At 45.0% G+C, this 15,221-nt stretch overlaps 1 protein-coding gene across 2 annotated transcripts in view; it reads left to right on the top strand.

The window, feature by feature from the left end:
• Positions 1-15,221, top strand: part of LOC122793619 (ATP-dependent RNA helicase DDX19B-like) — a 622,575-nt gene that overhangs the window by 306,753 nt on the left and 300,601 nt on the right. For both annotated transcript variants that reach the window (XM_044061802.1, XM_044061801.1), the window contains exon 4: positions 413-463. In XM_044061802.1, the coding sequence (XP_043917737.1) occupies positions 413-463 (51 nt within the window). The remainder of the gene's footprint in view (positions 1-412; positions 464-15,221) is intronic.

Here is a 15,221-nt window from a genome sequence, read left to right as displayed (position 1 = left end):
GTACTGTTATGGTAAGAATTTACACCACTGCACTTCCAGTATACATCTTTTTTTAAGCCTCCTCTGATACAGCGTCATAATCTTTGTGAATTAGTCAGTTATGTCAGCAGTTATGAATGGAAACAGTGAGCTAGTGTTCTTAAGTTTGGTAATTTTGCAGTCTGTCTATAAAATTGCAGATTAACAAAAGGAAGTGACTGTAGTGATTAGTGGCTTTCCTGTAGCAATGCATCTGTAAAAATGAGTGCAGTCAGCATATTAACAGGTCTCTGAAATATTTTCTGTAGAAGTCTGTTTCATAATTGGGCAGTTTCACATTTGTTTTTTGAACAGTTTGATTGAAAGTTGTGTTTGGCTGATCAGACTAAGACATTGCATTTGTTTCTTATTTTTGTGCTGCCTTCTATTTTAGATGGAGTCAAAGGACAAGAAAACTCTGAAAAAGAGGATGACGATGATAAAGGTATTTAATGATCTTGTTATTTTACAGCAAAAGCTCGTGTGTAAGACTTTGTATGAATCTTTTTAATTACCCTTGCTTTAGGTTCAGCCTTGATATTTGATGTCCTTATAAATATATGTTGCTTTCTTGTCTCATTATAACATCAGCATTTACATATTGTTTCTGTTATTACCATGCAGAAGAAGCACTTATGCATGGGGAGCATCCCCATGTGCATCAGTATACAGCATATAAATAACACAGTACATTATTGTATATAACTTGCTGTAAATGTTGATTGATGTAAAGGGAGAGCATATGGCTAACAAATCAAATGCCATTAAAAGGTCCATCTACTAAAGTGCACATGGCAGAGAATTGGGAGGAGCCCTTTGCTGCTAGACTAGGAACCTTTTTTGTTGGTCTCTGCCATCTGCTTGCATGGACCCAGTTTTGATCAGCAGTGTGTCCTATGGAAGTGTGTGCTTGGGTGAAGATTGGAAAAGAGGAGTTGTCACTGTCAGCTCTCCTGTCCAAAAGGTTAGGGAGGATATGTTTGGGTTGCATGGACATATCCTGCACTTAGATTCTAGGGAGAGTCCTAATGGGGCATTGGTTTCTTGGGAGGAAAAGCAAAGCTGTCACTAGGGCTAGTTTTCTGTGACAGAGTTATGCCCCCATGTTGTGCCTGTTGAAAGCCACACCATAGAGTAGTGGGGAGGCTAAGTGTATAAAATTTCTAAATCTAAGGTCTAAACATATTCAGAATTTGTAGGCTTACTTTAAGTTTTAAAGGCTGTGTGCTGCTGAATTATCCAAAAATCCACAGATATGGTAGCATTAATTGCAAGTACAGTAAAAGGTCACTTAACTGGAACTCGAGCAACAGGCCAAAAAATAGGAAAGAAATACAGTACAATTTTCATTTGTTGCAGTTTGTCTTCTCCCCACAGAAACATACCTTACAACTTTAGAGATTGAGTTTTAAAAAGGAAGAGAGGAGTAAACCCCCCCCCCCCCAACCTGACGACAACTCAAACCAGACACAGTATAGGGTACAGTATTAGTCCGGCCTATTTTTAATACTAACTCTCAAGCAACCAGAAACTACAGTAATCCGGCATCTACCAATCCCCATGGGTGCTGATTAACAGAATTTACTACATCATCTTTAAATAAGATATCACATTTCCAGGTTCTCCTTCAGTAGACTACTGTTGGGTCCTTCTTTTCTCCCCAGTGTTGTGGATCTCTTGCTGTTTTAGTAAAGTAAACTAAAGTAGGAGAGAGAAAAAAATCACAACATGGCTTAAGCTGGTGGTCTTCAGGAGTGATGTAGTGCTACTCATCTGTTGCAGCATTCATTACATGAGGGAGTTCCCTGACACTGGCCAGCATACAAGAGACTTTTATTACGTAGGGTGCATGGCATGTCACACAAGCTGCGATCGGACATCAGCCATAAAAGTGACGTATGCACACACCATCCTCAGAGCTTGTTTGCGGCAAGATCCGAATGACATATTCCAACATATGGTCTGACTCAGAGTCATTTGCAATTCTTCAAGAATTTGTCGTTCAAGAGAGGCAAGTGCCAAAGTGGAAGACAAATTTCACACAAGGATAGCCATCTCCAGTGCGTGATGTTCTTCGTGTTTCACTGTTGCAGTCATTACATTTGGGTTATCTGCTTGCAGGTAGCTCTCACTCGGCCTGATTATCAAAGTCTTGGGTCCTGCGTCAGTTGCTGTCTCATCTTCTATGATGTCAGGTAGTTGGGTATAAAGCATGCAGCCGACACAATTAATCAGTCTTTTTTGCTGTGCGGTGCCCAAAGTAGAAGCAGTTCGCAAGTGCTGGTCGGCAGACTCCTGAAATTTTCGTTTTCGAGTTTCAGATCCAAAGTCTTCATTAAAGTTAAGTACCCTGTTGGGGATCCTTTTTCTTGTTCTAAACCGATGTCAGTAAAACTTAACAATTGTATTACTTGTGGAAATCAAATACCTCAGATTTTAATTCGTACTGCATTCCTTGCTTAGGCCCAGACCACGACATCCCTAGCTGTCGGTTTTGTGCCTTATTCGTACCTTATTCAATCCTCAAACTATTTGTCATCTGTTCATTTTCGCATCTAACTGTTTTGGTACTCTGTTCAATTATCCAGAATTTACTTCGGTAAGCCACCCGACTACCGACCATTCTGAAAAAACGCAAAGATAACGACCGAGACAGACCACATGGGTCCAAAGCTGCTGAAGACTCTACCATTAAGCTAGTCGCCAGTTCGCTGGTATTAAGTGAGGCGCTTTCGCGGCCCCTGATACCCACTACTCAGATTCGCAGGCCTCTACTGAGACCCATTCGGAGTCTGGTATGTCACAAGATGCTTCTTTGACAATGGAACCTGCGGATGTCTCTACCTTGGATGGGTTTGGAGCTGCTATGCAGGCAACCGGCTTCTGAGGGTGTATTCAGGCCTACTGACTTGCATATTAAACCGACTCCATCTTCTTCTTCAAGGCCTAAAACTCGATCCAAGCCTAGAAAACTGACTGCATGGTCAGACCCCTATGCCTAAAATACAAATAAGAATGGCTGAAGACCTTATCACTCTAATCAGGGGAAGCAACCCTTCTCCCTCTGAAACCTATAACTGATTTTCTTTCTGATTCTTCTGATCAGGATTCTGAAATTTGTTTCTTCTGATGACCAGGATTTGCCCTTATCTACCTATGAGGACTCTGATGCAGAGGACTCTATTCCCTCTGCTTCCCCTCCAGAAGATTTCTCTTTTGGTGAAACTTTGCAAACTCTTAGGGAGCATTTCCACTAGGAAAGCCAGCCAGGATTACTCTGACTCCAAAAAGAGGCTTAGGGAATTCTTACTCCTCCCTCAACACAGGCCTTTAGCTATCCCTCCTGTACTGGTCATTGTAGACGATGTCTTCTTAGAATCTAGCCTGGCTGCAGACACATTATCTCCGGCTCCCAGGAAACCTGACTGGTATTACAGAGTACCTGACTTACTCAGGTTCCTCTTTAAGAATCCTACTGTGGATCCAGAGACCATTTCACAGGGACCCAAAGGCATTAAGGCCACTACTGCCAAAAAACCCTACCCCCTCTGATAGAGATTCCAGGGCCCTGGACAGATGAGGGAATAAGGTATACACTTCTGCTACTTTGGCCATTAGAGCCTTAAACTGCCAGTTTCATATGTTAAAAGTATCAGCAGCATATTATTGGATTGCTTAAACAGAAAATGATGATTCCTGACCGTGCTGAAATTACAGGATTTAATGCATTCTGCTGAACAAGTTGGAAAACCTACTTTGCAATGTGGTTTTGATTCATTAGTGGCATCTTGCAGGGCTGCTGTCACTGGATCTGTACTTAGAAGGCATGCTTGGCTTAAGGAGCAAGCCTTGCCAGATCATGTTAAAGCTAAATTACTGGATGCTCCCTTAAACCAAGACCGCCTGTTTGGCAACAAAGCAGAAGTACTTAAAAAGATGGAGAAAAAAGCTATACAAACTGTTAAATATTTCCTGCAACTACAGCCTCCCAGATTTAGTAGGCACTGGCCTTCTAAGAATTGGTCCTTTCCTGTCTCTTCCAGGCCTTCAGTCCAAACCCAGGACCAGCAGACCACCCAGACTTCAGTCTCAAGGTACTCAAAGGCCTAAGCAGTGGGGGTCTCCCACTTCTAAAGCAGGAAGTAGTAAGGCACCCCCCCATGGTAAACCTGTCACAATGACTTAACATTAAATCTTCCAAGCTCTGCTCAACTGACTCTCTTCCTTTAGGGGGAAAGATTGCCCTCCATGCAAAAAAAACTGGGAACTCATCACCCAGGGCAAATGGGTTTTAAATATAGTTACCCAAGGATACAGATTCCACTTCCACTCCTTACCGACACCAAGCAGTTGGCCAGACCTACCCCCAAGTCAGTGGGCAGAGGCTAAAAAGCAGGTTCTCACTCTCCTAAGTATCAGGGCTATTCAGCCTGTCCCAGAGGAGGAATGTGGGCAAGGTTTTTACTCAAGACTTTTCCTGGTACCAAGAAAAGACAATTCCTGGCATCCTATCCTGGACCTGTCTATCATAAACACCTTTTTGGTAATCCCAAAATTCAAAATGCTAACTCATCAGCTGCTTCCCATGTTAGGCAAAAATGCCTGGTTGGAAACATTGGATTTAAAGGAAGCTTACCTGCACATCCCAATAAGGGAATCTTACAGAAAATACCTACGCTTCAGAGCAGGCTACATGCACTATCCGTTCTCTGCACTGCCCTTTGGCTTATCTACTGAGCCCAGGGTATTCACAAAGTGCCTAGCTGCAGTCATTGCGTTCTGCAGGGAAAGAAATATTCAAATATACCCATGCCTGGACGATTGTCTAATTCAGGCAGAAAGCCAGGGCATACTGTTAAATCATCTGGCATTTGTAAAGAAACTACTAACTTCACTGGGGTACACCATAAACTAAAAGAAATCACACCTAGTACCCTGCCAACAAACTGTATTCCTGGGAGCAAGCTTGAATACAACTTCCCAGATGGCCTACCTCATGCCGGAGAAACAAGTTTGACAGCCTACTTCAAACTACTGACCACAAAGACCCAGCTGTCTGCAAGGAAAATACTGCAAACCCTGGGGTTCATGGCCTCTTTTATTCTACTAATTCCATATGCAAGACTGCATATGAGGAAACTACAATGGTATCTGAAAAGCCTATGGTGTTAACATTCTCAGGACCTAGTGTCAATGATTCCTGTCATTCCTTGTATAAAGACAAGAGTTCCTTTGGTGGGCAGAGGCCTGCCATCACAACAAGGGACTGCCATTCACTCTACCCCCTGCTGCCCAAACCCTAACAACAGATGCATCAGACTATGCTTGGGGGGGGCGCACTTGGCAGGGCAGTGCATTCATGGCAAATGGAACCAGAGTCAAATGCACCTGCATATCAATCAAAAAGAAATGTTAGCTGTACAGAATTCTCTGACAGCCTTCAAGGACCACATTCTTCCAGGACAATTATTGGTAAAGACAGACAGCACCACTGTTTTGTGGTAGATAAACAAGCAGGGGGGTGCCACTCATACCCTCTCTGCAGACTAGCCATGGCTCTGTGGAAGTGTACCTACAAGCTCAATTCCTGCCAGGCAAGCTAAATACACTGGCAGACCCAAGCAGAAATTTCATGGACCCACACGAGTGGAAACTGGAACCAAAGATATTTAACATGTTGAGAAACAAATGGGGGGAGCCCAGAGATAGATCTGTTTGCCTCCTCTCAGAACTACCAATTGGACAAATTCTGCACAAGGACTTCCCACAGACAAGCTTGGAAAGTGGATGCCCTCTCCTTCACCTGGAAAAATCTATCAGTTTATGCCTTTCCCCCTCTGCCTTTCTTCTCCAAAGTTCTACTAAAGATCAAACGGGACAAACCAAGGACAATACTCATTGCACCAGATTGGCCACGCCAGCACTGGTACCCCCTCTTGCGTAGTGTCACTGCTGGACCCATGGCACCTGCCTTAGACCCCTTCACTGCTGTCGTAGCAGGAGGGCCAGATTCTGCACCCCCAGCTTCTAACCCTGAACCTTGCAGCCTGGCTAATTACCTGAGCTCTCCATTACCAACCCTCAGTATGCAAGTGATGGATGTCATTCTGGAGGCAAGGAGGCCTAGTATTAGAAAATCCTATGCTGAAAAGTGGAAAATATTCTGTTCCTGGAGCCAAACTCAGAGGATGGGCACAACAGTGCCCAGTTTACTGCATATTCTTCAATACTTAACTGAGATGCTTCACTAGAACCTTTTCTTCTCTTCCATTAAAATTCATGCCTTTGCCATTTCTGCACATTATAATACGGAGCCACCCCACTTCTCTCATCCACTGCTGAAGCAATTCCTCAGAGGGGCCAAAAATTTAAGACCACCCAGGAGAGCCCCTACTCCAGCCTGTGACCTTAACTTTGTATTGGAAAAGCTCACTCTTACCTCCCTTTTGAGCCAGCTGCAACTGCAAATTTGAAATTCCTTTCTTGGAAAGCAGCCTTCCTTCTAGCCTTCACTTCAGCAAGAAGGGTGTCTGAATTACAGGCCTTCATGGCAGTGGAGCCTTTCATCATCTTTCATGCGAACAGGGTGTCCCTCAGGACCAGTCCCTCCTTTACGCCCAAGGTGGTATCCAGTGTGGCCCTTAATCAGTCCATTCATTTGCCAACCTTCTTTTTTAATCCACAGAAGAAAGGGGAACGAATACTGCACATTTTGGACATGCACAGGCAACTTGGATTGTACTTGGACAGGACTAAGCCTCTCAGGAAATCCGAACAGCTGCTGGTTTCATTTGCTGCAGGGGCTGAGGGGTAGGCCATTTCAAAGCAAACTATTTCTAAGTGGATAGGCCATTGCATTCTTTCTTTTATATACACCATGGAAAACCTACAGGGGATAAGACCCCATTCTACCAGGGATGCATGTACTTCTACAGCCTTTCTCAGAGGTGTTCTTACTAGGGACGTCCTAGAAGCTGCTACCTGGAGTTCTGTACATACCTTCACCAAGCATTACCACTTGCCAATTTTTTCTAAATCCAGAGATGGTTTTGCCACTGCAGTCTTGCAGGGCCTAATAGCTGGCCCTAATGCTCTCTAACTGCCTCCTCCCTTCCTTAGCTTTGGGAATCTACCCAAATGTAATGACTGCAACAGTGAATACACTCGAACAGCTACATTTATAGTAAGTGTACACAACTGTACTTTCTGCCTAGGCCCAATCTATTTCCACAGAAACTGTTGCTATTTGTCAGACATTTGCTCCAAAGACCTTGAGTAGATTATCCTGTTTAGCTATCTAGAGAATCAGCGCTTAAAGCTGCTAGCAAAAAGTGCTATGGAGGGATCCTTGGGGTTCAAGGGCAAGTCGATTTTGAAGCAGAAGGCCAAAAAACAATGGCCTGAACCTTCTGCTGTGCCTGTGGATACAGACGTCTCTCTTGAGGTAGAGGCGAGCTCATAGACTCATCCGGTTTACAGTTCAGAGCCACAGGCCAAGCCTGACCTCAGGGCCACCTTGGATCCGAGCACAAGCACGTCCGCAGAGGCTGAGTAGGTATCCGTATCGGATGGGGGGGGTGGACCACAACTCGTGATAATGGAAAACCCTAAGGGGATTCCTCGGATCCTTGTTAGAGAAGAGGTGGAAATTGATCTGATAGAATGTAGGCCTACACCGGGGCCTCCTACCCTAGATAGAATAGACTTGTATGCAAAAAAGAAACAGAAAACCAAACATTTGTCCCCACCAAAAGACTGGTTAGCGACTGGCAGCAGTTCATTCAGGGCCTTTTCAATGGCCTTATGTCCCTTAGGCCTCCACCATGTTTTACAGCTTCCTCTCTCCACTTAAAAGGACTAGGGAAGAGGATTCTTCAGAGGAAGAGGCATCTTCAGGAGAGGAATCTCAGGCTTACTGTTCACAGATCTCTTCCGCCCTGGTTTATGCCTCCCCAGAAGAGGACTCCAGTGGAAAAGATTCACCTATGGAAGACCTTTTCTTTGGAGAAACTCTAGCTAAAATGAGAGACCATTTTAAATGGAATAGCGCCCAAGTATCTGAAGTACAAAGATACTATGAGCTACTACAGGTGGAATCACCTAGCCCATCTGCCATTCCTCTTGTCTTACCTGCCTTTCTTGATTCTTTTACCTCAGCTTCACAGGCACCAGCTTCACAGCCACCCTTCCCCAAGATGCCAGACCAATTCACTTCTTTAAGGTCCCAGAGGACTGGAGGTTACTCTTCATATGCCATTCTGTGGACCCTTATGTTATTTTTCTGGCTTCTGACAAGCCATTCAGATTACTGCCGTCAACTAGCCTCTTCCCATCAGGTTAAAGATAGCAGGATCCTGGATAGACTAGGCAAAAAAAGTGTACACGTCTGCCACTCCAGTGTTTAGGGCTGTAAATTACCAAACATGCATGACCAAATTCACTTTAGAGCTTATGTGCACAATTTCACAGGAAATTGCAGACTTGCCTGACTCAAAATCTCAGCTACTCCTTACTTGGTGCATCTTCTCAAGTGACACACCACCCCATAAAATGCTGCTGTGATGCTGCTGGATCAGTATTAAGAAGATTTTCTTGGCTGAGACTCCAGCCCCTTACCTGAGGACATAAAAGTGGAACCTATGGATGCTCCTTTGGGCGACTCTGCTTTGTTTGGCCCTGCATTTGCTAACTTGTTCAAATTATTGCAGGAAAAGGGCAAGGAATTGCAAGAATTGAAACACATTTTTGTTTCCCCAGTACCAAAGTTCCACAGAAATTATCCTGCAAAACCTGTTTGTGTGTAGACAATCACGTACACACAACCCAGAACAAAAAAGTTTGACAGGAGACCACAACAGCCTAGGGCACCTCCGGCAACTCTGCCATAGATCATCCCTTTCCAGACAAACGGTCCTCTCTGACTCTTCCCCCACTCTCACCCACATCCCACTTTCCTAGTGCCTTCCCCTGTCCCTCCCAGCCTGGGAAAGCATAACCCCAAGACTCCTTGGTCCTCTCCATTGTTCAGAAGGAGGACTTGATGGTATAAGATCACCTACCCTCCTTCAGGGGCATCCCTCAACCTCCCATGAAACTACCTTTTTCCCCAGAGGTTCTGTTAGAATTAATAAACCAAGGGACCATCCAGTGTGTTCCCAAAAACCAATTAGGAAGAGAATTTTATTCCAGGTTTTTCCTGGTGCCCAGGAAGGAAGGCCCCTGGAGACCCATCCTTGACCTGTCCCATCTCAGTACCTTTCTAAGGGTACCCACTTTCTGCATGCTAACTCTCCAGACTTGGTTCCAACTTATTTTGCTGCAAGTCTTCATGATTACCATGGATGTCGAAGTTGCATATCTGCACGTACCCATCCATCCCAACTACAGGAAGCTTTTACACTTCTCTGTATCATCTTGGCATTTTCAGCTCTGCTTTGCTGTTTAGAATTTCTGCTGCACCAAGGGTCTTCATCAGATGTCTAGCTCCTGTCATTGCCTACTACAAACTTGAGGAAAAATGTGTGTGCCCTAATTTGGATGACCACCTCCTTCTAGCTACCTCCACAGAGTTGGTGGTATGAAATATCACCCTTACCATCAGTCTACTCACCATAAACTTAAAGAAGTAATTTCTTACCCCTTCACAGGATCAGATTTTCGTGGGGTGCAGGATACAAACAGATCTTCTTATTAAAGTCTTTCTACCCCCACAAAAGGTGCAGTACCTCACTTCAGAAATCTTCTGCTGTTTCACCACTTTCAAGCCAGAAAGTTCCTCGGGGTCTTGGGCCTCATGACAGCCACCATTCCTGTGCTCCCCATTGCAAAACTCCACATGAGAAAATGTCAGTGGTATCTAAAGTCAGTTTGGATACATCACCTAGAATCCTCCATTCCTCTCATCCCCTATCTGAAGAGCTAACTTCAGTGGTGGACACATCGTGTCACTCAACTCAGGACTTCCTTACACCCTCTTGCTCCCCCTCAACAGATCTTCACAGATGCCTCAAATGTAGGCTGGCAGCAATCTTCGGGTGCCTGAAAGCACAAGGGGTCTGGCCTCTCTTTCTCTCAACTGAAGGAACATATCTGTGTAAGGGAGATGAGTGCACTGCTATTGGCCATGCAAACCTTCCATCCCCCTCTTCCAACCAGGACCTCTAAAGCTGTTCACAGACAATGTGACCGTCATCTGGCATGTGGACAAACGGGGGTGGGGGGGTGTCAAATACTAGCTATTATGTAGGTTAGCTCTTCAGGCTTGGGAGTTGGCAATAAAATTCCAGGTGACCCTTCGGGTAGCGTACATCCATCTTCACAGACTTGTGTGGCAGATTACCTAAGCAGGTCCCAAACATGATCGCACAAAGGGATGCGTTTCTAGACATTGTCCGCCAGTGAAGTTTTCCTCAGACAGACCTCTTTGCCTGTCCCATGAACAGATAACTTACTTCCACAGTTTTGTGCCAGAGAGCCTTATCCTTTGGTCTGGAAAGTGGATGCCCTTTCTTCTCCTTGGAAGGAGATGTTTCCATTATACATTTCCTTACTTTCCTCTCAATCCAAAAGTCTGTCCTGTCCAAAAGTCAGCAGGACAAACCAAAAATCTTGCTGGTGACTCCCTTCTGACCAAGGGAGCGCTGGTTCTCTCTCCTACTGCATCCTGCATTTAGCCAAGGGCAATCAACACAAGTTACCTCAAAGTGGACCTTCTCACAAAAGACAAAGGGACCCCCATCCATCCCCACTCTTGACTCTGAAATTGACCCTGTGGGTGATGGGGTAACAAATTCCTTTCAGACACCTATTTTCTGAAGATGTTTACAGTCCTAGTGGAGACCTGGAAACCAAATACCAGAATTTTTTTAGCCAAATGGAAGAGATTTTCAATCTGATGTCTGAAATGAAACCAGGCCCCATTGACAGTGGAAATTCACCTGGTAATATCTTATTTGTGTGACTTGCTCAATTCTGACATGGCTTACTCTTCAGTGAAAGCCCATATGTCAACCATATCTGCCTTAAGCTGGCAGTCTTCAGGAGTGATGGCCTTCTACTCATCTGTTGGAGTCCTATACATTTGACCTGCCTGAAAACCTGTTCCACCTTTCTGGGACCTTAACTTTGTTGTGGAAAAGCTGACTCTCCCACCCTTTGAGCCAGCTACTTCAGCTTTTCCGCAGTTCTGCTCCTGGAAAACTGTTACTCCTAGCCTTAACTTCAACCAGACGAATGTCTGAGCTACAGGCCCTTATGGTATCTCCAACATTTCTGGTCTTCCACAAGGACAGGGCTTCCCTGTGCACAAACCCCTCATGTATGCCTAAGGTAGTCCGTGACCTGTCTTTAAATCAGTCCATCCACTTGCCTACCCCCCCCCCCAACCCTAGTGAGAGAGTGCTCCATACTTTAGATGTCCACAGACAACTTAGATTTTATTTTGGCAAAATCAAAGCTGTTACAAAGTCAGATCAGCTTTTTGTTTCTTACCACACCAGGGCACAGAGGCGGGCTGTGTCCAAGCAAACTATTTCCTCCTAGATTTCTAAGACTATATTACCTTTTGCTACGCTCACCATGGTTTCCTCTGTTAGGGCTCACTCCACCAGGGCTGTTACCTCATCTGGGGCCTCTTTCAAGGGATTGAAAACTAACTCTGTTCATAAGCAGCTACATGGACCTCAGTCCATACCTTCACCAAACACTACAAATTAGATGGAATCTCTAAATCTAGAGGAGGGTTTGCCAGAACCATACTGCATGGCTTCCTGGAAAGTTCTTCTGCTGCACTTTCCTCCCTTATGTCATGAGCTTTGTTACTCTCATTCATGTAATAAACATGAATAGAAGGACATAGAACAGTTCTGTAAAATCTTACCATAACTATAGATGTCGTCCTCTTCAGTGTTGCAGTATTCCCTCCCTCCTTTCCCCTGGCCTTGCTTCTTCTTTGATTCTTGCCCTACTTCCTTAGGCTGGCATTTTTCCTGGGGCAGTCAGTTCTGAGGATGGTGTGTCCGTCCGTCACTTTTATGGCCGAAATCCGATCACAGCCTACGTGCACTGTACCATGCTCCCTGCAGTAGTAAAAATCTTTTGTATACTGGCCAATGTCTGGTCACCTATGGAGGGGAACTTCCTCATGTAATAAATACTGCAACAGTGAAGAGAAAGACATTTTATTGTTATGGTAAGATTTTGCACAACTGTATTTTGTCACGGGTTGAAATCTTTGACATTGCCAGTTAGCAAAGGAATAATTGGTAAATTGTAATCCCCAGTAATCATCAGCTTTACTTTCTGCAGATCTAACTCAAATATTGTCACTTGGACTTGTTTGCCAACATAAACAGGGCAGTCCTGGTCTGCCTACCTTGATCTGGCCAAGGCATTTGACACAATACCGAACATGGGCATTGTTGACAAACTCAAGAGGTTGGGTATAAAATGAAGAGCAGTTATACAATCCCCCATCAACACAAATGTTCTCCAGGAAGGGCTGACACAGACAAATAACTGTTCTCAAAGCTATGGATTAAACTTAAATACCAACAAAACGGCTAGGCATGAAATGGCTTCTAGGTTGATAGCTTAGTAACCTCCTATAATCCTAGTATCCTTTGGGAAGTCATCCACCTCTGATAACTGTCATGCTGACAATACATCCTTAAGAGCTGACCCAGTAGTCAGGGACCTGCGGACACGCACACGACCGTAATCTAGATTTTGACCATCACGTGTCTACAGTAATGAGAAAAATCATTCTATGTTGTGCAACTTACAAAGGTATGGCATCTAGGTCCAAGGAAGTCCTTGTTCCACTGTATTTGGCATTCATTAGACTCATCATTGAGTACTGTGCTTTTTTTGTATGTACCCAACTAGGATTATCCAACAGTTGGAACATCCACAGTGGTTCCTCAGAAAAATACAGGGTGTAAGTAACTTCCTGTGAAAACCACTTCAGGGCCCTACCCTGTATTCTGTTTCCAACAGGCTGTTGAGCAGAGATCTATGGCTGTCGTACAGGGCATTGTCAGACCCCACTCTGAACCTCCTGCTTATCCACAAAACAGCATCAGAATTAGCCATTCTAAAGGCTTACACTTTGTCTAGGATGTAGATAGGTATGTTTCCCAGAGACCACCCCTTCTCTGTAGCAGGCTCTCCATCTGTGTGAAGCAGGGTTCCTGCCTAACCCAATTCAAGTGCAACTTGGACAGTTGGATGGGGCACCTAATATAGGTTCATAGGTAGGTACTAGGCTATCTGCCCGAAGGCATTTGTAAGCCTAGCCAGAATGTGTTGGCTTTCGCTGCCCCCTTAGATTAGTTCCCTGTGCCTCTGTCCAGCAGAGCCATTGAAGTGATCCCTGGGGTAAACTTTCTGTTACCCATCTACTCGTCAAGGTTCCTCTTGAAGAGGGTTAGCGAGGATCTCTGCCTAATGTTGATTGGAATCTTGTTCCAGAGCATGAGAAGTCTCTCGGACAGGAATCTATCCCTCCAGCACGTCCTATTTATTGTTGTGGTGAGGTTTAGATCCCTGGAGCGTGTGGCTGGAAGGGATATGGTTTTCTTTCAGTGGAGCATGTCCATCAATTCTGGGTTGGACATGGCCTTGTATGTCAGGCAGAGATCACCTCTGAGTAGGTGGTATGCAACAGAGTACAGCTGGAGTTTCTTCAGTCGAGCTGCATAAGGCATCTGCTTGAGGCCAGTGATCCTCTTAGTGAGGTACTTCTGTAGTCGTTTCAGTTGTTGCAGGTGTCTTGTAAGGTACAACCCAAATGGGGCGTTGTACTCTCTGATGGGTCTGATGAGTGATGCATAGAGGGGCCCAATAACCTCTTTCGATCTGGATGCAAACACATTTGTGATTAGGTGGGCCACATACAAGGATTTTCTAACCACTTTGGCAATTTGATTTTCAAAGGAGAGGTTACTATCTACTTGGGTCCCCAGATCCTTTATTACGTCTTCCATATTTAGGGGGCTACCACCTATGTGGTAGTTTGTGGGTACTTTGTTTTTTTCCGAAGGGGATGACTATGCACTTTTTGGCATTTAGCTTGAGGCCATGGTTTTGACACCAGATATCTGTCTCAGTGAGACCCTTTTGGAGGCTGGCTGTGTCAGCCGGAGAGTCAATTATAGCCCAACTTGGTCAGCCATAGTCCTCCTGTGCTTGCTTGTACCTCTGAGAAGTATATGCGGAACAGGAGGGGTCCTAGGACTGAACCCTGGGGAACGCCACTTGTAACCGGTTTAGAATCAGACCTAGCTCCCGCAACTCTTACCATGTGGGTTCTGTCCGTGAGCCAGTTGGCAACCCATCCTGTGACATAGGGGTTTATGTTCAGGCTGGTGAGCTTGTCTATAATACCTGAGTGGGGAATGGTGTTGAAGGCCTTTGCAAGGTCTAGGTAGGCTGTGCGGGACCACCTTTCCCTCGTCTATAGCCATGATAACTGTCTCAAAGAAGTCCACCAGGTTTGAGGTATGATCTGTCCTAAACAAAGCTGAACTGGGTAGGGTCCAGTGTTTGGAGGTTTCCAGTTCCTCTGTTAATGAGATCCATGATGATGCGCTCCATAGCTTTGCAGACCAAGCTAGTTAGGCTTATAGGGCAATAGTTCCCGGGGTCCATTGTGGCTCCACCTTTGTGGAGTGGAATAACCGTTGCTTTGTTGCACTCTGTGGGCACATAGCCTGTGGAGAGGCTGAGTTTAAACAGTGTGTTTAAGTGAGGGGTTAGTTCATCTTTGAGCTAGTGTAGGATGCAGCCTGGGACACCGTCCGGTCCCATTGATGCTGTGTTTTTGGCTTTAGAGAGGGCTGTTTTAACCTGTCTGTGATTTCAGGGGCACTACATTCTTCTGGTATAGTTATGGGCCCTTTTGGGGGTGAGAGGGGGGTGAAGTTTGCTCTGAACCTGGCTGCCAGGATGTCGGCTATATTGGTTGGTTCAGTGTATTTTCTGCCTTTTTGCACTAACTCCGAGCAGATCTGAGAATTGCCACTTAGATTATTGACATAGCTAAAGAATGCCTTGTGGTTATCTTTGGAGTCCATGGCAATTTTTTTTTCGAAGCTAGCCTTGGATGATTTTATGAGGGGAACGGTAGTTTCTTGCTGATACTGATTAGGGATGTCTTCCCTTCTTGGGATTTTACTCTCTTCTGTACTGGTTTCCTCCTCCTG

The sequence above is a fragment of the Protopterus annectens genome, chromosome 2.part0, assembly GCF_019279795.1.
Source record: "Protopterus annectens isolate FY-2018-M chromosome 2.part0, PAN1.0, whole genome shotgun sequence".
In the NCBI taxonomy this organism is placed as follows: domain Eukaryota; kingdom Metazoa; phylum Chordata; order Ceratodontiformes; family Protopteridae; genus Protopterus; species Protopterus annectens.
Note: the sequence above shows the minus strand (reverse complement) of the source record. Positions and strands in the feature narration are given on the sequence as shown.